Consider the following 26396-nt stretch of genomic DNA (forward strand, 5'->3'; position numbering starts at 1 on the left):
TTACAAAAGTGAATTGCTGCAAATACTCGATCCATCGTGCATGCATTCGATTAAGAGTCTTCTGACTACTGAAATATTTTAAAGCTTGATGATCCGTTTGTAGCACAAATTCACGTTGAAAAAGGTATTGCACCCAATGTTTAACTTCTCTGACAATCGCATAGAATTCAAGTTCATAGGTGGTCCATTTTCTTCGGGCATCGCTTAGCTTTTCGCTAAAGAATGCAACTGGTCATTTTTCTTGTGATAGCACCGCTCCTATACCTACAATGGAAGCATCAGTTTCTAATTCAAATGCCTTTTCAAAATTAGGTAGGATTAGAACAGGGGCTGTTAGCTTGTCTTTGATTAGTGAAAATCTTTGATCAGCTGAAGCACTCCACTGAAAACGTTCTTTCAGTAAGCGTTCTGTAATAGGAGCCATGATTGTGCTAAAATCACGAATAAATCGTCGATAGAACGTTGCCAGCCCATGAAAACTCCGAACTTCGCTAATCGTTTGCGGTGTAGGCCAATCTTGTATTGCTTTTATCTTTTCATCATCAACATGGATTCCATCCGCGCTAACCACGAACCCTAAGAAAAGTAGTTTGTCGGTCAGGAAACTACATTTCTTGAGGTTTACATATAACTGATTATTTTTCAGTGCTTCAAGAACTTGTCGTAGCTGCTCTAAATGGTCATCTTCTGATGTGCTATAAATAAGGATGTCGTCAAAGTAAACAACCACGAACTTATCAATAACCGGCTTCAAGACTTGATTCATTAGATGCATAAAAGTACTAGGGGCATTTGAAAGGCCAAATGGCATAACAAGCCACTCGTAAAGGCCCTCTTTCGTCTTAAAGGCAGTTTTCCACTCGTCTCCTGGACGAATACGAAGTTGATGGTACCCTGCGTAAATCAATCTTTGAGAATACACGAGACCCGTATAGCATATCTAGCATGTCGTCAAGCCGAGGGATCGGGAATCGGTACTTGACTGTGTTTTTATTTATTGCACGAATATCGATACACATACGCCACGTCTTATCTTTCTTTGGTACTAGTAGTGCAGGTACTGCACACGGACTTTTACTTTCTTGTATAACCTTTCTTAAGAAGTTCTTCAACCATATCTTGTAAGATAGCATGTTCTGTTGGGCTCATTCGATAATGAGGTTGATTTGGAATACTAGCCCCAGGTACAAAATCAATCTGGTGTTGAATATCCCTCAAAGGAGGAAGACCATCTGGGATATCGTCGGGCATAATACTCTCAAATTTGGATAATAAATGGTGAAGCTTCGGTGGAGTGTTCTTTATTGACATGTCGTTCCCTTTTATGACCACGGCGAAGATCGTTGGGGCGTTTCTTACCTCGGCTAAGAATGCCTCTCGAGAACACAGTGTAATATGTTTTTCCTTTTCTTTGGATGCTCTCGGGATACTACTGTTAGAATAAGGACACAATGTGAATTTGTGACCATCCTTGGAGAATGTATAAGTGTTTTCCTTCCCCTTGTGGATGACACGTAGATCAAATTGCCAAGGTCGTCCTAGCAAGACGTGGCAAGCATCCATATCAACAATGTCAAAAACAATTGTGTCTTTGTACTTACCCATAGAAATCGGAACTTCACATTGTTTGGTCACTCGTACTTCTCCAACGGCTTTAATCCAGCCAATCTTGTATGGTGTCGGATGCTTTCGCGGTGTCAACTTAAGTCGTGTGACAATATCTCGTGAAATTATGTTTTCACTACTCCCACCATCGATGATGACATTAACTATATCTTGATTAATTTTGCATCTGGTTCTAAAGATATTAAGTCTTTGGGAGTCTTCAATTGTTTTAGGGGAAGCAAGCACCAATCTCCGCACAACATATGAATACCCTTCGTCATCATGTTCTTCCTCTTCCTCGTTATCAACATCATTAGGACCGATAAAATATTGATTGTCTTCATGCTAGACATCACTGATTTCGTCTCGTTCTGCTATATTAACTTTTTTTGATGCTCGACACTCATTTGAAGTATGCCCTGTTTCTTGGCATCGATAATAACGGTTCCCAACAGGTCGTGCATATGGGTTAGTAGGAGCTTTTTTGTTACCTTAGATGGAGATACTCGCGGTTGGGGCTCTATTCTTGACTTCATCAGTAGCTTTAGTAGCTTTCTGGTCCGTTTTGGACTAGCTAGTATCGCCTCCAAAGTTATTTTTTTGATAGGAAGTCTTAGCGTAATCCGTTGTATTGCGATATGAGGCACTCTTTTTACCCTGTTTAGAGATTGTTTTCTCGGCTTTAAGGGCTAATCTGATAGCTTCATCAATTGTCCAAGTCGTCTGAAGAGACACAATTTCTCGAATCTCAACTCTTAAACCGTTATTAAAACGAGCCCTTGTTGTGAATCCGATTCGTTCAAATTATTTCGAGAAGCTAATCTAAGAAATTCTTCTGAGTATTCGGTGACACCTCGAGAATACTGTTTGCAATTATGATAACTAGCATAAAGTGTCGGTTCATAATCAACAGGAAGAAAACGTGCAAACATCAACCTCTTCATCTTCCTCCAAGTGCGAACCGGCTGTTTTCGTTGGCAACGACGACCCGTTTGAAGGTTGTCCCACCATGATAAGGCTGGGCCTTTAAGCTTGTAAGCAACATCTTTTACTTGAGTCTCTTCCTTAATATCCATAAGCTCAAAGTATTTTTCAGTTTCGGAAACCCAATCAAGGAAACCTTCGATGTCAAGTGACCCAGAGAAAGTTGGGATGTCGGCTCGAATCTTAGGTAATCGATCTCCTTGTGGATTAACAGCAACCAGAACATCCACTTCACTTGATGAAGAGTCATCCAAATTATCAGCTCTGATAGGAGGACGATTTCGTGGTTGTCTTTCTTGGTTCCTTGGTTGAATATTCAGGTTCGCGATTGCTTCAAGAACGCGAGTATTATGTTCAGCTTGTTGTTGTGCTTGTTGTTGAAATTGTTGTTGAATACCTTGTAGGGCTTCGAGTAGTGCGGTGTTGTTAGCCATTAGTAACAATAACCAAATAAAAGTAGTGAGCAGAATTCAATATCAATTGTAAACCTGTAACACTAGCGGCTGATAACGGTAGCAGTAGTAGCACAGCACAGCAGGTAACCCTTTTTTTCTGTTTTTTTTTTTTTTTTTTTTTAATGAAGGCAGAAAGTAAAAACTATTAAAAAAAATGATGAACAGTACCACCGATGAATAGTGCTGCCGGATGAACAGTAGCTCGTGAATAGTACTTTTTTTTTTCCAGAATAACAGAAACAGTTAGGTATTAAATCTGGGGTAAACCCTGATTTATGAAGTTCGATAGAATCAACTTCGATAAAATTGATTCAAGATATCAATTTAGGAGAAACCCAGATTGATGGAACTAGAATCAATTGCTAGTCTGATACCACCTGGAGTAGGACAACGGAAGGATTCATTTACAATCACGTTGTAAATTGGAATTAATCGCGAATGCGGTTAACCAAAATTTAAACTTCAAGAAGAATGAAGAGTAAACAAGAACACAGAACTTTATTGACTTAAAAATTGAATGAAAATAACATAAACATATATCCTAATTCCTATATATAGGCACATAAGACCTAATTAAGTTTCCTAAAACAAATAATTAAAACTTTTCTAATAAAAATATTCCAGCAAATTACTTGCTTGCTTTTCAAGTAAACCCTTTTACTTGTTCCTCAAGTTTTCATACCACATCACTTACATATCATATTTTACCATGTTTAAGAGACATGGATACCTCTATAAGATGGTAAAACCAATAATTAACACATCAGCTTAAGCATATAAGAGCAGTTTCAATATTTGTTACATAGCTACAACCATACAAGCTAAACCATAATTACGGCTAATGTTCTGTTTGTTTAAATATTTAGCCTACTGATCAGGCACTCCAACATCACTGCTCAAGATTTCTTCACTGATATCTTGGTCCTTGACAGTTGCATGTTCCAAGACAGTCGAATCATCATCTGTTTTAGAAGGTTCGGTCTCCTTTTCTTCCTTGTGGCTTTGTGAAGCAACTTCTGAAACAGAGAGCTCTTTAGCTGACTCCTTTTCTTCTATAGATGTTGAAGCATCGGTCCCTGTAATTCCTTTAATTGTTGAGACGTCAATTCCTGTTTTAGAAGGTTCCGTTTCGTTTTCTTCCATGGGGCTTTGTGAAGCAACTTCTGAAACGATAAGCTCATTTGTTGAGTCATCTAGTTCTTGGTCTGTAGAAACATCAGACCCTATTTTAGAAGGTTTAATCTCTCTTTCTTCCACATTTTTTTGTGCAGCGACTTCTGAAACAGAAAGATCCTTTGTTGACTCAACGATCTCAGCTGGAGGTTTGTGATCTTTTTCGTTATGCAAACTTTTGTCCTCACAGGGTCCGTCTAATTTATTGGACGACTCGGCCTGTGTATTATCCAGGGATTCTGCATTGATGGTTTCAGCACTTCTTCCATCAACCTGCATTGTTCAAATATGTAAATATGTGTGACTTCAGTAAGGGAAGAAACTAAGGAAATTAATATGTTACAGCTTTTGAAACAGCAGAGCTAGATTTAACCTGGCCAACATGAAGATCCTTCCATTTGACTTCTAATGCGTCAGCACATCCTTTTAGATTCTCACTTTCAGCTACCACTTGGATGCCTTTGTTCACTATTTCAACGGGTTTTGGTTCTGCGTCATTGAGAATCTCTTTGTTGGCATCTAGAGTGCCTGTTTCATCCTGTATTAATTTTTATAGAAGGGTCAATTAATTAATACGACCAAAGATTAACTCCCCATTTACATAAAAAAAGATGCCAAAGAGGGTCAAAAGTTGCTCAAAGCGAATTCAACAATAAAAAAGAAACTACGAATAACACAAAGGAAAATGATTTTTTTAGCCTACCTTATTAGCCTACTTTTCCTCCTAGCAAATAGGAATTTGACATGTGTCTTTCGTTTTTCGTTATTCATGAATTAATAGTTAATATGCCTAGACTATCCTTAATAATTACAGTAATTAACATACATTGTTATGAACACCTTAAGAAAATTACGGAGTAAAATCCACTGTATGTGTCAAAAAATAATAAATTAACACTTTTGTCGAATGAAAAAAAAAAAAATGAAAATATAGTTACATACAATACAACTCAAGCTATTTATTTATCAATTTATTTATTTTCACGTTAATTTTCTATTCTGTATTAACAATGATTTTAGCTTTTTTATAATTTATTTTTCTACTAATTAAAAGTAACATATTAGCAAATATGTTAATTTTAGAGTTTAAGATTTATGATTTAGAGTTTAGGGTTTAAGGCTTAAGGTTTAAGGTTTAGGGTTTAAGATTTAGGGTTAAGAGTTTAGGGTTTAAGGTTTATAGTTTAGGGTTTGGGTTTGGGTTTAGGGTTTGTGTTTAGGTTTAGGATTTAGGGTTTGGGGTTTAGAGTTTAGGGTTTGTGTTTGGGTTTAGGATTTAGGGTTTAGAGTTTGTGTTTACGTTTAGGGTTTGGAGTTTGGGGTTTAGAGTTTGTGTTGAGGTTTAGGGTTTGGATTTAGGGTTTAGAGTTTGAATTTAGCGTTTAGGATTTAAGGTTTGGAGTCTAAGGTTTAGTGTTTTGAGTTTGAATTTATGGTTTGGGTTTTAAAGTTTATGGTTTAAAAAATGGAGTAAAAAGACTAGCAATTGTTTTAATAATATTATAATATTTATATTCATACATTTACGTAAATATGTAAATGAGTTCTAATTTTATCCTTTAAAACCGAGATATCCGTATAATCATCGGGAAGTGATATTTCCAACACTCTTTTTACTTCTTCCGCCATTTTTTCAACCTGTTTCCTAAAATGCCCTTATGAATTATGTTTAATATTGAATGTTTTGATTGCCATTTCAACGTTTCTTTCATTTTCTTAGTATCCTTTTTCTCTCTCATTTTTTTTTTCCATCCACAAAACTGGTAACAAGTTCTGCTGATTAATTAAGATATGTTAAAAAAAGAAAATCTTGAAAAAGAAAAGGAGAGTAATACACAAAATTTAAGAATTCCCCTAATTAAAATATGATGCGAAAAATGTTGATAAAGAAAAGGAAAATCATAAACAAATTAAAGGAGACTGATTTCACGTTTAGATCCTTGCAAATCTTTAAATAATACGAAAATCAATAATTAAAAATAAGAAACAAATCAAAAATTAAAAATTAAAAACACCCACATATTTTGCTAAAAATTACATGCCTCAAAATACCACAGTTTGTACCATTAGCTATGGCAATTTTCTATGTTCAAAAATACCACGACAGCTAACGGCGATTTGCTGTGTAACTGGCGGCCGGTAGCGGCTAACGGCTACACCAGAAAGGGTGGCGCGTGGCGGTGTGTTTGGTGACGGTTGTCAGATAAACTAGTACTCTCAGGTTCGAAAAAGTGCATGAACTTATTGGTGTAGGTGGTGACATCTAAATCGCTAGATCCAAAATCAAATTGCGTTTAAATATTTGGGGTTGTTTTTGAGGGTGAAATAAAAAGCTAGTTGCAGAGAGACATTATAGGATAGAGAAGAAGAAATTTTTATTTATTTAATTTTGGCTTGATCCCCACCAATTTAATATCGAATACTCCGTAAGATTATGTAGATGAAAGAAGTATAGCAACATAGATTATTCCATTTATTTAATACAGGGGTACTTTAGGTGGTTAACTATAATTGTGGTGGAACAATAAAAAATGAGAGTGCAAATATCAATTCACATAATCTATACTCCTAGAACTTAATTAAAATAAGGGTAGTTTAGGCATATTGATTATTAAATCATGATCAGTCAAAAAGGAAGGACACATGTTAAATTTCTATTTGGTAGGAGGAAAAGTAGGCCAATTGGGTAGGTCAAAAAAACCATTACTCGTTAGAGAAAATACAGCCTTAATCAAACAACAGGAGTAATGTGTGACACCTGTGCATCAGGTAGTTGAATATCCTTCTCAGCGCAACCTGCACTATCCTCCAACTTTTCAGAGGATTTGTCATCCATCTCCATCAGTGTGCCTCTCTCAATGCTATCATTTTCTTGTTTTTCCTACAAAGTTCATCATCAGAAATAATAATAATAATAACAATATTAAATATTGAATACATAAATAAAACATTAATGAAAACCAAGCACATATAAACGGAAATACAAAAACACTACCGTTTCCACCATGGAGACGTCATCAGCTTTTTTAGATGATTCGACACCAGTGTCGAGCGGGGATCCTGCATTAAATGTTTCAAAGACTTCCGCTTCACCCTGCATTAAATAGGATGACAAGGTTAATTTTCACTTAAACACATTCATTAGTATATAAATAGAAAAGCAGACACCGATATAATATTTACCTCTTTAACATGGGGATCATCTGCTGTCTTCTCACCAGATACATCCTTTCCAAGGTCACCCGACACGCCAATTGCTTCCACTACATCATCAGAGGATTTAGCATCAACAATGTTGCTTACTTCAACAGTTGCAACATCATTTCTCTCAACCTGCACAAAGTTAGAGAGAATGTGGTCATTATACACGGCATAACTTGGCCCACGACCCATGAAAGGAGACACTACTTTAACCCATCTTATTGGCCAAGGGTCTAATCTTCAATAAAAATACGCACTGAAAGGCTTTGAGTAGCCAGCAGTGAGGAACACAAGGGATGTAAATTCACAGGAAATGGATCGGAAAATGCTATAAAAAAGACAACACATTAAAATAATTATGCTTCAAGAAATAAATCAGTATTCAAATTATAATTGATAGTGACTTCTAGTAAATTGTGAAACTCTTCACCAAAAAGTGTGAACTAACACCCATAATCCTTGACGAACAGGCACAGCCTGTTATTGTCCTTTTTGAAAAAGGGTGCTTCCCAACATGTTATTGTTAATACTAAATGGTGAGTCGTAAATGCCAACTTGTAAAAAATCTTTAACCAAATAATTTGAGTTTGCTTGACCTTAACCTGTGCAATGGAAAGCTCAATCGATGTCTTGTTGGTATTAACTACATCTTCCATTATGAGATCATTAGCTTCTTGAACCTTCTCCTTGTACTCCATTTCTGCATGGGAGATTTCTTCGGTCCTTTTTGACGAAGTAGTTTCTGCTTCCACGGGTAAGTCATCAATAATCCCTGAACTCTCAGTTGTACGCTGCATCAATGTAAGAGGTTTCACATAAGCAAACTACAAACATATAGAAGCATACATGTTACATTCATAAAATATCAACCTGCAGAACAGGACTTGATGCCCTCTGAACAATCTCGACTACATTTTCTTCAATCGCAACTCCTTCAGCAGGGTCGGCTTCCAGGGTGTCTCCATCAATGAGCGCAACATCGTCTTCTTCAGTCTGTACATCCATAAATACAACTACTTAGACCAGAAAGTAACTACATATATATTACATTCAGTAGTGACCTTAAAAGGCCAAAAGGCAATAAGATTCAATACCTTCTTTTCAACGGGACCATCATTTTCAAGCATCATTTCAGTCCTATTATCCTTGCCAGTATCTCCTGAAGCATTGCACTCTGTCGCTTGTTGCCCCTGCTCAGTTATTGCCTCACCGAGATTCTCTTTGTCAACATCAAGGCCGCCGTTTTCATCCTGTATTACATATAAAAATCGTCAATTATTAGGGACTCCCTGTACCTAAATAAAGGGTGACAATTTGAACCCATTGGTTTAGTAATAGGTTGATATGGGTTAAAACGGCTAGACAAGTTATTCTAGATTTTGCAAACATACAAACGCGTGGTGGGGTGTTTGGGGGGGGGGGGGGGGGGGGGGGGGGGGGGGGGGGGGGGTGGTTTGGGTCGGTCATAAGTAACCTGTAGCACATTCAACAAAATAAAGAAAAAGAAAGTAACAAAAAATTCCTAACTGAAGTAATTATATAGCTATTTGAACTATTTATAATACATTATTTCAGATTACAAGGAAAAAACGGAGAAACAAGTGTTTACAGTTTAGCTCAACCAGACCTGACATTCTCATTTTACGACTATATATGTAACCAAATATATTTCATACATCTTTCAGAAACTATAACCAAGTCATGGTTTACCTCTTGAAGAGGAAGAGAATCTGTACTCTGTTCAGCACCAATAACAGACTCTCCCGGCATTTCATTATTGTTCTCTTCAAAAGGGGTGACTTCCGTGTTCACAGGCATAGCACCATCAGTGGTTTCAGAAACCTCAATTGTCTCCTACAGGAATCATATATTTGAGATTGCAAAACATGCTTAACAGTTGGACTGAGAATCAGAAAATAAACAAAGGTGTCCATGTATGGATACATACATCTAAAACATAGCCTTATTTAAACGGAGAAACATGTGCCGCACCTGTACATCAGGAAGTACTTTTACTGATTCCTCACTTTCAGGGTTCTCCAACTTTTGAGAGGATTTGTCATCTATCTCCATCACCGTATCTCTGTCACTGTGGTCAATTTCTTGTTTACCCTACACAGTTAAAGAACAAGGTTAAAACATTTATCAAAGTAAGCACAATTAAACTGTGATGAAAAAACACTCAACCAGCTACACACCGTATCCACCAAGGAGGCAGCATCAGCTTTTTCAAAAGGTTTGACACCTGTGTCTAATGGAGATTCTGAAACACTTGTTTCAACACCTTCCATTTCATCCTGAAAGGTTTACAAACATAAAGACGTGGTTAAATTGAACTTGCACACATACCATATAGATAAGTTAGCAGACACCTATCAGAAATTGAACTCAAAAAATCACGGAAAAAAATAGTAAAGAGACAAGTTTGCTACCACACTGACGGGAGGAGCATGTATTGTCTCCACGTCAACTACATTTTCTGCAATGGAACTAACATCTCCCAATTTCTCATTCTCAGTTTCTCCTTGACAGGCATCTTCAACCTTCAATAGCAGAAAAATGACATTGTGTATATGCCAGAAAGAAAATGCAATGTCACACAATGTATACAAATCAAGTTTGAGATAAGAACATTATTTGGAATTATACTTCTTTAACAGGGGGATCATCTGTTGTATTCTCATCCTCAACTACAGCTTTTTCAACGTCATCTGACACACCACTTGTTTCCACTACATCGTCAGATGATTTAGCATCTCTTTCAACTACACTGCTTCCTTCAACATTTGCAGGATCATCTCCCTCGCCCTGCACACCGTATATTTAGAAGAGATAATATGGTCATGGTTCAAAACGCATACTTGGGCCTATGTCCCATGGAAGGAGCCAATAGTGACACAAAAAAAGGTATGAGTAGCATATTTGAAGCATTTCAATGAATCAAAAAGACTTCTTATTCAATATAAAGGAATTTCGTCTACTCTACTTTATATTTCACCTCTTCACATCCTACATATTGTCTGAAGATCATATGCAGATAACGTTACTCAATGATTCCTCAACAGATGTCAGTATCAAATGATGTTTTTATTGTGTGAATTTCTTTATTAATGGGGACTTTTTAAAACGTCGAGTAACTGTTAATTGGTGAGTCTCAAATGAATGCCCATAATCCTTGAAGCACAACCTTTTATAGTATATTTAAAATAGGAGACTTCTGAACATGCTTTTTAATAATAAATGGAGAGTCTTAAAAGGCAACTCACTGACCTACAACTTATATAAATCCTTTAACGAATGGTTTAAGAGTGCTTGATTTTACCTGTGTAACAGAAAGCTCTAACGATGTCTTGATGGTATCAACCACATCTTCCCTTATGGGATCTTCAGCTCCTTGATCCTTCTCCTTAAACTCAGATTCTTTATGGGAGATCTCATCGGTGCTTTTTGAAGAGGCAGCTTCAGTTTCCACCTGTAAGTCTCCAATAATGTAAGTATTCACGGTCTTACGCTGCACCATTATATGACGTTGCTGATAAACATACTACAAACTTATAAAAGCATACATTTTACACTGTTCAAATTTCAACCTGCAAACAGGACTAGGTACCTTTTGAACAACTTCAACTACATTATCTTCAATGGCTCCTTCAGCAGTGTCAGCCTCCAGGGTCTCTCCAATGATTATAGGATTGTTTTCTTCAGTCTGTACGACCAAAAATTTAAAACCATAAAGAGGCTATATACATATCAAATGCAGTAGCGAGCTAAAAAGAGGAAGGCAATAACCTTGGATACCTTTTTGACAGGACATTCGCTTTCAGACACGATAACTTCAGTTTTATTATCTTTGTTAGCATCTTCTGAAGCAGTGCAAGCTATTGCTAGTTCCTCTTGCTCAGTCTCTTCCTTGAGATCAACTTTTGTGGCTAAAGTATCCTCAGTGTGGGACAACTTCTCAACTTCTTTAGAGGGTTTGGACCCTTTCCCCTCCAGCGTCTCTGATTTGGACTCTGTTCCCTTCTGCAAAAGCCATTAATGATATTAGAATTATAAGCGATGTGACGGATAATAACATCATCAAGAAACGAGGTTTTAAAAGAGTCTTGAAATACAAGGGCCTGACTGGAGATGATTACATAGAACACACGAGGTTGTAAAACATTCTACAAAACTTATAGAAGTGCCAGGCCAGATCTTCTACAGACAAACATTTGACGCAAGAATGATGGAGGCATTATAGCATGTAAAAATTACTTACGGTCAAACAAAAAAAGGCCAAACAAAAGACTTCAGATTGGTGGCTACATTATAGCAAAACTAAATTACAGGTTGACAGCCGATTATACAAGAAGATTATGCATTTAACTCTCCATGACAAGCAAGTTTAAGAATTCTAAACTTTAACATTAGCAAAGGCATAAACTATATGAACATATACTCACCTCCATATTAATTGATGTCTTGGGATCCAATTCGTCAGGCTTGGTATCTTTACCAGCATCACGAATCTTTGAAACTGACTCAGTGGCCACTGCAATACCTTTTGGCTCTTCAACCTTCTCCTCTTGGGTACTTAAGCTATTGTCTACTGTACTTGCATCGGCAAACTTGCTTAATTCTGACGATTGACCCAACTTATTACCTTTGCCGGAATGGTCATCTGTTAGGATAGGTTGATCTTTCCCTTTCTGAGCTTCATTTCGTAGCATACTTCTTGTAGCTACGGTTTTTCTACCAGAAGATACTCGTGTTTTCTTCTGTACTGGTTCATTAGATGTTTTCTCCTGAGCTTCTACCAAATCCTTTTTCTTCCTTCGCGTGAGGCGAGGTGACCCTAACCCACTCTCAGCCGCCTTTCTTCCGCGTCCTCGACCTTGCTTTGATACAGGATTAGGAGTTGCAGAATCAGCGCCAATCGGAGTAGATACAGGTGGTGTAGCTGTCTGAGGACTTATTGTTCCAAGCTCAGTGAACTGAGAACCTACAGAAACGGAAACAGGTGTCTGTGTGGTCCCCACCATGGTACTACCGGTGTCTGTCAACGTAGAAGATGTAGCGACAGGTGCAGTAGGGACTGGTGTTTTTGGTGATGCGATATCAGCAGTGGAGGTTTCAGAAGGGGATACTTTTTGTACAGGAGTATCAGCTACCCCTATAACTGGTGTGCTACTGACAGTATTTATATTAGTGGAGACAGAAACCAAGGACTCGTTGCCTGTTTCAGAAGCAGTAACTGGTGTGCTACTCTGAGCATTTATATTAGTGGTGGCAGAAACCGAAGACTTTTTGCCTGTTTCAGAAGCAGTAGCTGGTGTGCTATTGATAGCATTTATATTAGTGGAGACGGAAACCGAAGACTTGTTGCCTATTTCAGAAGCAGTAGAGGGACCCACTGGGGAATCTGTTTCTGGCTTGCCAACTGGAGAAGTTTGATTATTGGGAATAGCTAATACCACATTATGCAGCATCTGACCCCTGCGTTGGGGAACAACTTCAGAATCAATTATTTCACCACGGCCTCTACCTCGACCCCGACCACGTCCCCGACCTCTGCCTCTGCCAGGTGTCACTGCAGGAGATTTAGTAGACTGGGAATCGGATGAGGTTGGGGGGACCACTGGCTCTGAAACGGGACCCGAAGGTAAAGTAGGGCTTGATAGAGTGCCAGGAGGGAGATCTGCCTTGGATGTAGAGGTAGAATGAGATGCGGCAATCGAATGAGAACTGGGAGAATTCAAGGTGCTGGTTGGTAAGGGTGCAGCAGGGACAGTAGGGGTTGACTGAGAACCTGCCATGGGAGGGGGTGATGCCATCTTCGGTTCGAATCCAGGGGGTGGAGGGGTTATCTGCTGAGGAGAGATAATGGGCTTAAAGCCTGGAGGGGGAACGGTCAACGATTCAAAACCAGGAGGATGATCTACAGTTGGCTGAAAACCAGGAGGATGATCATGATCTGCAGTTGGATGAAAACCAGGAGGATGATCTGTAACTGGCTGAAAACCAGGAGGCACAGTCATGGTCTCATTAGTATTAGCAGATGTCAATGTATCAGAGGAAGTTGACTTGGAACCAGAAGGGCTGGTAATATTCAACTGAGAACCAGGAGCCGTTTGTACACCCAACGGTTGGACAGTTGGAGGAACACTTTTAGGAGTAGAAGAGATAGGTATTGAAGATGCTGGATAACCAATTGGAGTTGAAGACATCCCTGATGGTTTCTTTTTAGGCCTACCACGACCCCGTTTTAATGGGGGATTTATCTCCTTGTGCTGTTGAACGCTGCGATCCAAAGGTTGCATTGGCTGTACGTTTGGCAACACTGCAGCTTCTGTAGCACTGACCGTGGCAGATTCATTTTTGGCAACGGGCAAATCCTGTTCTTTTAGTTCTTCCTTGTGGATAGGAGGGCTGAGATTTTCAGCTTGACATAGCTTATCAAATTCGTCTTCCGTCCATTGCTCCTCATAAGAACGCACCTATTTTAATTGCAAAAAAAAAAAAATTATAATGAGAACAGAAAAAGAAAATGAAATACCCCACCTTTTTGGAAAAAGAACCGTATTAACTGACCTCTCGTGCACGCTTTCCCCTTCCATAATGTTGAATATCTAAGTTCCCAAGCTCTCTACTCCTTTTACCTCCGATACCTGGGACAACTACAGGTTTAGGAACTTCAATTGCCTTCATAGCTTCACAGAATGACTTCAATTCACTTTCCGTCACAAGCCTAGGAGGAAGGGGAGGTGTGGCTTCTGTACTTGTTCCCCCTTGCTCAACTAACAACTTTTTCCATACAGACTGCACAATATGCATACTATTAGTTTATCAAAGACAACATAGAGATGCTGAATAATTATTTATAGTTTTAGCAACACAATAAAGATCTCAAAGAAATACCAGCTCCTCTTCTTGCCGTTTTATATCAATTTCCTCAAATACGTCAATTTCAGACTCACTGCATCAACAAACTTAAAAGTGTGAATACCACTGGTACTTAAGCTTGCAAATTACCATTATTGAAGTTACTTGACTACTATATGGGAGTACAGACACCAACGAAAAAATAAAATAAAAAGTGTAATTACCCAATTTGGGCACCATACTAAGACCCTAGAATTTACCTCCTGGCTATGATATTATTGAGAGCATCATCATTTAAGACAGGAGCCGCTTCCTCTTTCTTACACTCACGCAGCAGAGCCTCCAAGTATTCTCTTCGGTCTTCCGCACTACAATACAATTAATAACAATCAACCTACTTTTTTTACATAACAAAACGTTCTTGTGTGTCTACGCACGCGCACACAGTATTGATAGATATTACAATTGTAATACATATATAACATCATATATTTTAAATGTGTAATTAATATATATCTATGTATCATAGAGCACATCTATTTACATATATTTGGTTATTAACCATATAATATGATATATTTACCATAAGCATAATATCAATGGATATTATAGACGTATAAGACCTTTTAAAAACATGTGATATACATCCATCTTATGTACATATATTATAAAATTAATAAAATTATAATACAGATATGCATAATATATCCATATAGATATTGGATGTAATGCATAATGATATATACATATAAACGCAATATGGATGTTATAAATATGTAAATAACATGTGAAAGCTATATGCACAAAATATGCATGCATGTAGCATATGTGTATAATATAATATAATATAATATAATGTCATTATGATGAACACCTTGTGTTATTGTCAAAAAACCCAGCAGTAATGCTCTGATTAGCAACTCCAAGTTTGTGCTCAGCTGAAGCTCGAACTTGCTCCTCTACCGATTTAACCTAGCATTAACACACTTTCAATAAAGAATATAGCCCAAAGTATCTTAACAGTTACCAATAAGACTGAACAATAAAAGCATGAACATTGAACTTATAAGATACCAAAATCCTGAAATATACATACAGTTTCTAACCGAAGAACGAGTACTTCCTTCTTCTGACCTATCCTGTGAGCCCTAGCCTGTGCTTGCAGGTCAACCTAACCATAGATAGGGCATAGAACCATCGAAATAAGATAAATTAGACATATAATATTAATTAGAAATAGTTCACTGTTATATATGTACCTGTGGATTCCAATCTGTGTCAAAAATAATGACTGTATCCGCAGCTTGAAGATTAACTCCAACACCACCAGCACGTATACTATGAATCACAGAAACGCCATGTCAGCAGTATTAGATAGAACACGTGCAAATGTTCATTTGTGTAAAATGCCTTTCAAAAACACAACCATTGTGACATAGATGGAAGATAAAATATACAACAAAATGCTGATCACATGGGAAGGAATATGGAAAACAAGATTTGCTCATTACCTGAGTAGGAATATGAAATATGGCGATCCTGGTCTGTTGAACTCATCAATTAATGCCCCACGGTCACCTCCAGATGTGTGTCCATCTAAACGAAGGTACCGATACTGTTTCCAATACAAATAATCCTCCATAACATCAAGGAGCCGGGTCATCGTTGAGAAGAGAAGTATCTGCAGATATGACATCTGACATAAGCATCTGAAAACAAAATGCTGACTAACAGAGGTGTAACTAGTCAATGTGTATGAAAGAGGCAGTGTACTAACTTCTGCAACAGTTTCTGCACCCATACCCACCCAATATTACAGGTAAACAAAAATATAAGAACAGATGTACCAATACAAATACAAACAGAATGAGGGTGTATTATATGTTCATTAGGTGAATATAGACATTATTGTCAATGTCAATGTCAATATTTCTAAAATATTAAGATAACATATAACAACTTATAACACCCTATCTAGATGTTATTTCCATTTCAACAAACTTGGTTAGAATACAATACCCGATGATCTGTAGCTTTTAGCTTGGGCAACAGTCTATCTAACATCTCAAGCTTCCCACAAAACCTTATAATATTTGGAAGATAATGCTTTGGAATGAATTCATGAACCTGGAATGAAACAAATAGATTCAGAAATCATTAAAAAAATGGCATTATTTTTAACAACCTAAAATGATTTCAGGTTATACAAGTACTTTATGCATGTCAAAAGCATACAAAGAGCTGCCTAAGTAACACCGAAACATGATTACTTGCATATCATATTGGAGTTATATTATCAGGCGGAAAAAAAATTAGCATATAATATACGGATAAAGGAAAAGAACAACCTCTTCATTATGAAGCTGGCTAAGGTACGGATGATTGCAAATATTTCGTAATTCAACGACAGAATTGTGCACTGCTCGAGCCTAGAGAGACAAGAAAAAAGTTGAAGCAAAGACATCTTAAAAAGTTGATTTTATTATTAAGCTCATCCAACTATTGTCCCATCACATTCATTTTTTAAATAATTATTTATTATTTATCCAATCAAGTTGCGCTTGAATTGGCAATGATAAACCTGGGAATGGATAGCAATATCTGATTACAAATGAAAGTTGTCAGAAAACGAACCTTTGTAGCACCAAATGCACCAAGACTGTCATCTACCCTCTGCATCAATAGCTTTTGATATGCAGAAGCCTCACATCTTACAAGTCTTTCTATCTTTTCAGGTAGCTCATTCTCAACCTAGCAAGTTATGATAATTTTAGGTAATATATTTACAGTTTTCTAAGGATAAATTAATAGGAACATCTGAACAGATAGGGAAAAAAAAAACACACATGTGACCTCATGAGTGCATACACTGCATGTAATTTAAAAATAAAAAAAAAATAAAAAATAAAAAATAAAAAAACAATGAATAACCTTGTGTTTCAGTCTTCTAAGCACAAATGGGCGCAAAACTTGGTGAAGACGGTTTATAATTAATAGATTTTCCTCCTCAGAGAGCAAAGCCTGAACATAATACGAGGAAATTCATCTTCCAAGATACTGTAATTTCCAGATTTGTAACTTATAACAGAAGAATATGTAGCCAATGATTACCTCTTCAAGTGAGTTGTCTGCATTACTTTCAAATGGTTTGTTGAACCATTGGGAAAAATCCTCTGACGAATTAAAAATATTTGGCAATAGAAAGTTAAGAAGTGCCCATAGTTCCTCAAGATTATTCTGCAAATGAAACAAATAACCTACATTAGTCATGATGAAATGTTTGCTTGATAATAAAATACAACTATATCATAAAGTACAAAAAAAAATTACTAAATTGTAAGGAGATGCCTAGAATCATATTCATACCTGCAAAGGAGTTCCAGTCAAAAGCAATCTATGGGAACTATGATAATGCTTCAATTCAGCATTGAGCTTGCACGAAGCATTCTTTATACGATGACCTTCATCAATAATGACATAATGCCAATGTATTTTGCTCAGCTTTGGTCTGTCATGTTTGTTCATGAGATACTCGTACGTTGTCAATAGAACATTGAACTTTTGCTGAACAATTCTCTCCCTGCAGTGATTCACACAAGGCCGTATTAATTAAGAGATTTGATTGCACAGAGTTCATACACCTACGAGTTCAGATCTCATACTTAAATAATTTCCGACGCTCCTCAGGAGGACCAGAGTAGACAATTTTGTTGATGCTAGGGGCCCAGAAGTTAATCTCCGACTCCCATCCAGGCAGAACTGAGGATGGCACAACCACCAAAAATGGCCCTCTATCATTTTTATTTTCCATCAGATAACATAGTAGAGAAATAACCTGCGAGAACAGCATATCAGACTTGATAGTAGTATAATATGTACATACAGTAGTACGAGTTGTATATGGTTTATATGTAGCATAGATTGTTATATTTAGTATGTACGTATCCTCTCCTATGATAAGAGGTTTGTTAGGCCTTTGGAGTAATATATATGCCGTACGATTCAATGAAATATTCAAGGATTGTTTCATATCAAGACCCATACCACACTCAAAACAAGAACCTACATAACAGCAGAAACAGAAAAAATAACATGATAGGTACCTGAACAGTTTTCCCTAGGCCCATCTCATCTGCAAGAATGCCATTCAAATGATTGTTGTACAGTGACAGTAGCCATCGTAATCCATTCATTTGGTACCTATGATCAAACCACTTGGCTTATTATCTCAAATTCAATCAATCGATCACGTTCGTAGTAGGATGATGACTACTATTGAAAGGATGTTTTACAACTTACTCTCTCAATTTTCCACCAATAAGATTTGATGGCTGCACTGCTACAGTCTCTTTGATGCTGCAGAATGGAACTTATAATAAGTTTGAGAAGATAAACAATATGATGAAAGTCAATAATATCATGGCCATAGAAGAAATCTCGACGGAAAATGACTAAATTTACCAGATAGGTCATTTTTTCAAGCGTATTTTTATTTTTATTTTATCTTATAATGTCGCTAAAAATGTACAAATAATAAACTTGAGAAACAAAAGGTGAACTTTAAGAAAATCGCAAAAAAAAAATGAGAGAAGAGAACTAGTGATGACACATTCTAGTGAATCATCAAGAACCATGACTACTTAACCAAAATGGAACGTAGTTCATTACCTATGAGCCATTAGATAGTACTTCTCATTGCTCTCCATATAATGCTGTTGAATCCATAAAATCCATCAATAACATTAACGGCAAACAAACAAATCCATCAATAACATTAAAGGCAAATAAACAAATGAGGTGGATTCCTTAAATTTACAAAGATACATTAAAAAACAGAGTACCTTCGCCTGGTCAGTTTCATCTTCATTCTCAATTGTAAATTCACCACTGTCATTTACACCACTCATATCAGTCTCAAAGCATCTGTTTATAACCTTTGCCTCTTTCAGCTTAGATCCAAGCTTCTGAAGATACTTCTCAGTCTCTTTCAATAGTTGCCTCACTCGATCCGACTTTGCATCCTGCAAAAATGTTTCTGAATTATTTTTCAACCCAATCTTAGAATGCATATCATTTATGAATAATACTGATAAAGCAGTTTACCTGAACCATTCGAAGATAACCCTCAACGTCATTAATTTTCAAAAGATTAATCTTTTCCCGCTGAATTCTATCAATCTTCTCCCTATGAAGTCTTTCCTTCCTTTTATGAAACTCTCTTGCATACTTGTTAAACCCTTTCACTCGTTCTCTCCTATTTTTAAATACATCTTCCAGCCTTTCCCTAAAGCAGATTATGAGAGAATTTAAGAAAGAAAAAAATGAACATAATTTAGCAAGTAAACTTATTATGAATGCATACCTGTGTTGTTCCATTTCACCAAAGAAGTCCTTCTGTCGTTCTCGAATTCTCTTTTGACGCTCTTCTTTCATTTTCTGCTCATGCCTCTCTATTTGCTTTGATCGTCGACCAATCCTATGTTTTTTGATATTTTTAAGGCGATCAATCTCATTAGATGTAGGTCTAAAGAAGTCATTCAGGATCTCACTGCAACACAAAAAGATTATTACACAAAAGGACCACAGAAAAAGGAACTACTCACCTACTTCATTTTTTTAAAAAGATAGTTATCATGAATAGAAACAACTCGAAGAAAGCATATAAATATTATTTAATCAGGAAATTACTTCCGTAGGCGACGTTGGAGATTTAGGAGTTCAAGTTTTTTTAGCTCAATGACACTCTTGGTTTTTGCTGATATGTCTTCAGAAGAGCTGACTGCTTCCTGCATAACGTTAACGAGGAAAAAAAGTTATAAACATAAAGATAATCTAACCAGTAATAATGTTACAATACCATCCAATTATACACCTTCACAAATGCTACCCTTTAAAAAAGGTTCCCAAGAGGATCCAAAAAAGATCATCAATGATTACTGTCCTGAATTTTGACAACTAAGAAATACATTTGGGGATACTATTACTTATGTTTGGAGGCGAATCTAAGTTTTATATGTGAACCAAAGCATAAACATTAAATAGGATCCCAGACCAATTTAAAAGGTTAAATAGAATCTCAGACCAATTTAAAAGGCCAACCGAAGACCACCAACTATAGAGATTGTTAGATCAATGTCATGAAAGACTTGGAATCCGCCTCAATCGAAAAATTTAACAAGTCCTTCATTGCCAGTGTAAGTATAGAGAAAGCTGTATGGTGATCAGTACAATGATATAACCAACAAATTTACAACCTTGATGTCAATTCAGCTTTTACTCTAAGTCTCTGATTAACCATTTAATTCAGTAATCTGTAGCTAGAGCTAACAAACAACATATAAGGCATATGTAGAACATTATGAAAGCTAGCAAACCTTTAACTTCTCAACACGAGCCAAGATCCTCTGCTCTGTTTTCTGCTTTTTGACAGCCCAGTTAGAATCAGCAGCAGCTTTCCTCTTTAGGCAATCTGCAATCAACTTTTCAGATGTAGTATACTTTGGCAATGCTGGTGAAGAACTTAGTTCAGAATTATCATCTCCCCCATTATTGTTTCCTGCTACAAAAAGACATCCTTTCAGCCAACGAAAATCAGAACTACACTCAAATACGATTTTATACTCAAAAGTACATGAATTATCTGCAATACTAAACACATTTATCTTCTATTAGTTGCCCCTGTTAAGGGTTTTTCTTATAGCATAAATTACAAGGTAAGCTGTTTTGACTTATAATTTCACAAATAGTAGGATATTAGATAATGGTGTGTGTAACAAGCAGCATAAAGACAAAAGCACACCCCTTAAAAGGCTTCCTATACCTGACTGCTGACTTAATTGTATAATAAATAAGAGTAGATCAAGAAGCTGTAGCTATAAGGTGATAGTTCTCACCAAGTATTACATCCTTTTCAAGAACATTAGCAATCTTCGGGACCATGTGCCTTTCATTCATAGGAAAACCTTGCAAATGACCCTGACCATGCCGGTTCACTTGGCTATCAGGCATAGCAAATAGGCCAGCGTGTCGTGCAATATTATTTGGATCTAACTGTGCTACTTTAGTTACAGGCATCTGCGATTCTTTTGCCTCAAAAGCTTGCATGTCTGCCTCAATCTTCCTTGAATTGATATTATGTTCAGGAAGACCAGCGGGTAGGTCATTTTTATCATTGATCTTGTCAAATTTCTCGGCTTCTTTTAATAGGTTTGTTTCTGAAACAAATCCGGTGTTGGAGAAACCAGGACCAACAGATTGCTCCTTCCCCTTCTGATGATTATGTTCCTTAATATCTGCAATAACACAGGTTATTTGCATATGATCCAAATACAACTCACAAGCATAAAGGTATCCTGACCAACCCCCAGACCCCTCTATCCCTTTTAAGAAATCTGGTTTTATGACCTTACACACACGAGTGCGTGCATAAAGACAAGTGCACTAATCCCAAAGTAAACCTCAACAGATTAAATACATTACCATTGGATGTAACAATCATTCCATACTCTCATATGTATCTTTGTGACATGCAACAAATATATAATGTAATAGATGGCAGAATATGTGTCCACTAAACAAGGAAAAACCTGTTACCTTCCTTGGGAAAGACATTTCCTAGGGCAATCTCAAGATGCAACTTTTTTGGCATCATATTGTTCCTGCATGTGGAAGATGGTGTCAGTTAAGAAGGCAAAAACAATCAAACATTAAACAGCGTATGTATAAAACGTATTCATATTAGCTACCTGAAGGCCAAAAATACAAGACATTGTGCTCTAAGCTGCTTTAAATGATGTTCCTTAAAAGGCATGGAAGGTCCAACTGGCGGTGCCTGCAACACCGGCAACTTTCCAGTATCTCTTAAAGCTTCATTTTGAAGCACTCCCATTTCAGCAGCACTGTTCGAGCTAGCACCCTGTCAAAGTCGTTTATAAGATGATAATACCTAGTAACCTACCAAACTAGAAATAACTGAATTATTTTATGTTGGCAAACGATAGTAACAAGGTAAAAAATGTAGTCATACCTGAAGTGTCTTACTTGCACTTGCCATCACATTTGAGAACCCAGCTTCATGGTCCAATGCCTTACCAGCCGGGCCTTTAAGCGCCAATGCTGCAGCGTTTCCAGGGTCCGTAGATTCATATGAAGCAGAAAAACCGGCAACAGATCCAACAGTCTTCATAGCTATAATTAAGATGACATATGATCATATTAAGCCTTGGTGTTTACCCAATAAAATCATATGTCATAATGGTTTATTAAGCTAAAACAAACAACCAAGTTAAATACTCAAATGAAAGCAGGGTGAGGGATGAAGTTTTGTCGTGAACCCCTAGAAGTTAACTGTTAACTCTTGTTCATCTCTTTGATTTTAAAAACATCTCTTAACAATAAAAATAGTATCTAACATTGCCCCAATGTGTAGGGAAACAATTGAACGAGATTATGGCATTAAGCTACAGAATAGGTAAGAACGAAGTGATGTTACTAGTAATACTTAACGCTTTTCAAAGACTGCTCGGTTGGTATCATATGTCATTGGTACTTACAGTTGTGTTGATTTACAGATCCCTGATAAGCGTCATGCCCTGTAGTACCAGAACCATGCAGGGATTTGCTTGAATAGACTGCAGCATTTGATGTGTCCTCCGTTTTTATAGGTTTTGTGGAATCATTTTCCACAGTGGTATGCTGTGAAGGACCTGCAGTTCGATTATAATCTTTCAAATTGCATTCAAATGTAGCACACATTAGTAAGGAAATACTAAATAGAGCTACTAACATGATCTTTTTGTACCTGCAGATTGGGATATGGATGAATCTCCGACTAAAGGTCCGCTAGTCAATGCTTGTCGTGAAGACATTAAAGCATCTATATCAAGACCGTGTCTTTTTATGACTGTCTCCATAGCCCTTCAAAAAGTCAAGAAAATCAAACAAAATTAATATAACCTGAAAGGTCATATACCATATACCACATTGCGAAGTTTATAATGTGCATATGTAGCCACATGTGAGCAACTTCTTAAGATTATACCAGCTGTAAAGATCAAACTAGAATTCAGCAGTGTAGAATTCATATGTTACTTCCTCATTCACACAATAATCACCATGTATTATTAAAAGTAAAAAATGTAATGATCCAAAAGCAAAATTCTTTAATTAGCTAGGTTAGATCCTAAGGAGTCGCATAATACGATTGCTAGAGATGAAAGTTGGATATTTGACATGCAAGAATACGCATCTAATAATGTGTAAGCGACAAGAACTACCGCTTCATCGCCTTCTTAGTGGTACTTTCAAAAAAAAAGAAATAAATTGGGACCAAGTCACCAAGAGTAGAGTATGTGCAGGCAAAGAACATGAAATGTTCATTGTCGATGGGTTTTGGGACTATTATAGTGCATTTCCTTTCAAGTGGGATTTGCAAAGAGCCAAAGAGGAAGAAATTAAGACCAAGTTATCATTGAGTTTTGTACCATTATGGCTGAATATGACAACAATATGAGACAAACTAACAGTTAGCTATTTAAAAAGTGACATTACTTTATTAAAGAAAAAACAACCAGCTGTGTCATAATGAAAATCCAGAAGGTAACAGTCAAGGCATAGTAAACATGAAGTTAACAATCTTGCCTTGATATAACTTGGTATGGCATTGAATTCTCCTTTCCACTGGTTCTCATGTGCTGCAAAATCTGAGAACCCACACAAACAAAGATAAGAATTAAAAATCAATACAACACGAGAAACAGCCAATATATAACATGCCTGACTATATACTGTCAATAAAAAGTTATAGCACATAAAGAATAAGAAGGAATGGTTGTAGTCATTATTGGTATCCTTCGAAAAAGATTTTCTGAGATAGAAGCAATTTAATTAAAATGAATTGGGTCTTGTTAGGGAATTGATACATCTCTTACAGTATAACATGAGCCTTGAAATATATGTGATAAAGGGAAATATTCTCTGTCTACAAAGTTAATTGACATAGAAGAAGGACTAATGTTTTTAAGGGCCTCCTGATTGACCGTTCATTGATAAATAATCTAGACTTGAGAGAAACTTAGATTGGACAGAGCCAGTGACTTTTTTACCTCAATACATCAATGAACCTCTTGCACGGCAGATAAGGGACTACAGACCGACACACTATTATATCATTGCCCCAGAGAATGAACAGACAACATCATCTTTATGAGGGTGAGGACTCCTATTGAAATGCCTCTTTTCTCAATCAAATACTCGGTCACGCCCACTACCGACTTTGTGAGCAAACCATCATATTAACTCACGTTTAACTATTTAAATTACTACTCTTTGTCACAATACAAGCAAACACAATGTTTTATTGATCCATCCCCATTTTGTACGAGGAGATCATTTACTTCTATCAGTGCAACCTTTTAGGTGATATTTTCGGAGTGATATGTACACAACCCTTTTTTGTTATGTACACAACCAACATGCTTTACAGTGTTGTACAGTACAACACTGTAAAGCATGTTGGTTGTGTACATAACAAAAAAAGGTTGTGTTAAAAAGTTAAAAATATATGCTTCTGTTTTCCTTATCAGTTTAATTAGATTAGATTTAAATAAGTACCATGCTGGACTGGAACACATTGGCTTTAGCATCACATATCTGGTCTAACTGACACTATTTTGCATGCATAAAAGATCAACAAAAAACAAGTAATAAGTGAATAAGCTCGTACAGTTGACCTACCACGTGTAATTTTGTAGCCAATTTCGTCGGTTCATCAGTAGATTCCTGAATAAGCTTATGCAAAAACTTTGCTGCTTCCATCTCAACATTTTGGGGAGTTGCCGCCATATTTATTTACTAGTATTACTACTGCACAATATATAAACATATAAACATAAACATATATACTACTTAACCATATTGCCTAATCAAGTACTAGTAGTAATTATGTAACAGTCCATATTAAGATAGATTTTATATATTTATATCTAACGATTTCAAGCAGATACTGTAACAACAAAAATTACATAAATAGGGTTTCAACTACCAAGATTGACCTAAATTACAGGGAGTTATGAGTATAACTATGATTGAATTACCTTCACTACTTTAATTAGGATCACGAATCACGATATTTGCTCTGAGAACTACCTAATGAAGTGGATTGCTCACTTTATGTGAAACGTATAGATGCAGATTTCATATGACTTAACCATATGTGGTATGGTTTGTATTCTTCGATGGTTGAATTCGACTTAGTTTCACATCTTGATTTCAATTACGCTTGAATAATTTCACACGGAAAGCGTTATAGATTTGGTGAAAGTGATAATTTAGCAGTGATCAGAAGAAAAAATAAGGAAGAAATTAGGGCACGGAGTGTAAACCCGGTGGTGTGGCTTTTAATTAGATTTTAGCCTAAAGTTGAAATTAATATTAATTGAAATTAAATTAAATATTAATATTAATTAATATTAATATTAAATATGAATAAATATTAATATTAATATTAATTAATTAATATTAATTAATTAATATTCGATTATTTATAAATTATATAATTAGGTCATTATAAAATGGGAGATGATTCTAACACACCCTTTTTATCCTCACACACCTATTTTAACCTTTTACTCTTCTAATAATACTCCATTTCTTTAAATTGGTGTGTGAGAATCAAAAAAGTGTGTGTGACAATCATCCCCTTATAAAATATAATTATAATTATTATATTATAATTATAATTTATAACAAGCAAATAATAGCTCGCGTATTGATGCGAGAAATATATAATTGCCTCATAACTTATTAAAATTTGTACATCAACGCTTGGTAAAATATTAAATTAAATGAAAAGTAAAAAATACATATATACTTCAATAAAGATTAAAAAAATTTGAAACAAATTTAATTTACAGAAATAAAAAAAATTAAGCCGTGTATTTTCAATTATTATAAGACATTGTAATAGTACATAGGTGTTTTAAATGTTACATTAAAGTATTCATATATATATATATATATATATATATATATATATATATATATATATATATATATATATAATGTAGTAATATTTAAAAAAGATATGTTTCGAGTTTGTCGTTGTACTTCAGTTGA

At 36.2% G+C, this 26396-nt stretch overlaps 2 protein-coding genes across 9 annotated transcripts; both read right to left on the reverse strand.

Moving 5' to 3' along the window:
- Window positions 1-232: 232 nt before the first annotated feature.
- On the reverse strand, window positions 233-3023 carry LOC139842566 (uncharacterized). Its single transcript, XM_071832689.1, has 3 exons — window positions 2367-3023; window positions 1092-1950; window positions 233-894 (listed from the first exon to the last, which is right to left on the reverse strand). The coding sequence occupies exons 1-3, from the start codon at window positions 3021-3023 to the stop codon at window positions 233-235; spliced, it is 2178 nt and encodes a 725-aa protein (XP_071688790.1).
- Window positions 3024-3516: 493 nt separating this feature from the next.
- LOC139839616 (uncharacterized) lies at window positions 3517-25487 on the reverse strand. 8 transcript variants are annotated; one of them, XM_071829733.1, is made up of 48 exons: window positions 25376-25487; window positions 25017-25145; window positions 23922-23983; window positions 23083-23198; window positions 22835-22987; window positions 22309-22469; window positions 22028-22197; window positions 21876-21940; window positions 21176-21574; window positions 20657-20841; window positions 19971-20068; window positions 19645-19830; window positions 19386-19566; window positions 19124-19303; window positions 18951-18994; window positions 18582-18638; window positions 18386-18482; window positions 17945-18117; window positions 17649-17862; window positions 17394-17519; window positions 17214-17303; window positions 16917-17033; window positions 16631-16711; window positions 16302-16409; window positions 15794-15963; window positions 15542-15620; window positions 15379-15453; window positions 15157-15254; window positions 14543-14650; window positions 14319-14376; window positions 13992-14219; window positions 11864-13897; window positions 11208-11441; window positions 11029-11124; window positions 10741-10929; window positions 10068-10226; window positions 9851-9961; window positions 9617-9715; window positions 9411-9530; window positions 9129-9272; window positions 8513-8668; window positions 8289-8411; window positions 8015-8209; window positions 7401-7550; window positions 7213-7311; window positions 6976-7098; window positions 4591-4755; window positions 3517-4490 (listed from the first exon to the last, which is right to left on the reverse strand). In XM_071829733.1, exons 2-48 carry the CDS (start codon window positions 25122-25124, stop codon window positions 3912-3914), a joined length of 8763 nt encoding a protein of 2920 aa, XP_071685834.1. In that variant the 5' UTR covers window positions 25125-25145; window positions 25376-25487; the 3' UTR covers window positions 3517-3911. The 8 variants fall into 8 exon arrangements, with proteins under 8 accessions (XP_071685834.1, XP_071685831.1, XP_071685837.1 ...); XM_071829730.1 differs by having other exon boundaries at window positions 20657-20838; window positions 23068-23198; XM_071829736.1 differs by having other exon boundaries at window positions 10741-10890; window positions 11217-11441; window positions 23068-23198.
- Between the last annotated feature and the right edge of the window lie 909 nt (window positions 25488-26396).

This window comes from Rutidosis leptorrhynchoides, chromosome 4 (assembly GCF_046630445.1).
Source record: "Rutidosis leptorrhynchoides isolate AG116_Rl617_1_P2 chromosome 4, CSIRO_AGI_Rlap_v1, whole genome shotgun sequence".
In the NCBI taxonomy this organism is placed as follows: domain Eukaryota; kingdom Viridiplantae; phylum Streptophyta; class Magnoliopsida; order Asterales; family Asteraceae; genus Rutidosis; species Rutidosis leptorrhynchoides.

Coding starts and splice junctions, on each gene's coding strand:
- LOC139842566 (XM_071832689.1), bottom strand. CDS start 3,023: ATGGCTAACAACACCGCACTACTCGAAGCCCTACAAGGTATTCAACAA. Junction 1,951..2,366: donor AAGGGCTCGTTTTAATAACG/GTTTAAGAGTTG, acceptor AGTGATGTCTAG/CATGAAGACAATCAATATTT. Junction 895..1,091: donor TGAAGAACTTCTTAAGAAAG/GTTATACAAGAA, acceptor TGATTTACGCAG/GGTACCATCAACTTCGTATT.
- LOC139839616 (XM_071829728.1), bottom strand. CDS start 25,124: ATGGCGGCAACTCCCCAAAATGTTGAGATGGAAGCAGCAAAGTTTTTG. Junction 19,304..19,385: donor GTTATCTTCGAATGGTTCAG/GTAAACTGCTTT, acceptor ACATTTTTGCAG/GATGCAAAGTCGGATCGAGT. Junction 15,621..15,793: donor TATTTCATATTCCTACTCAG/GTAATGAGCAAA, acceptor TGTGATTCATAG/TATACGTGCTGGTGGTGTTG.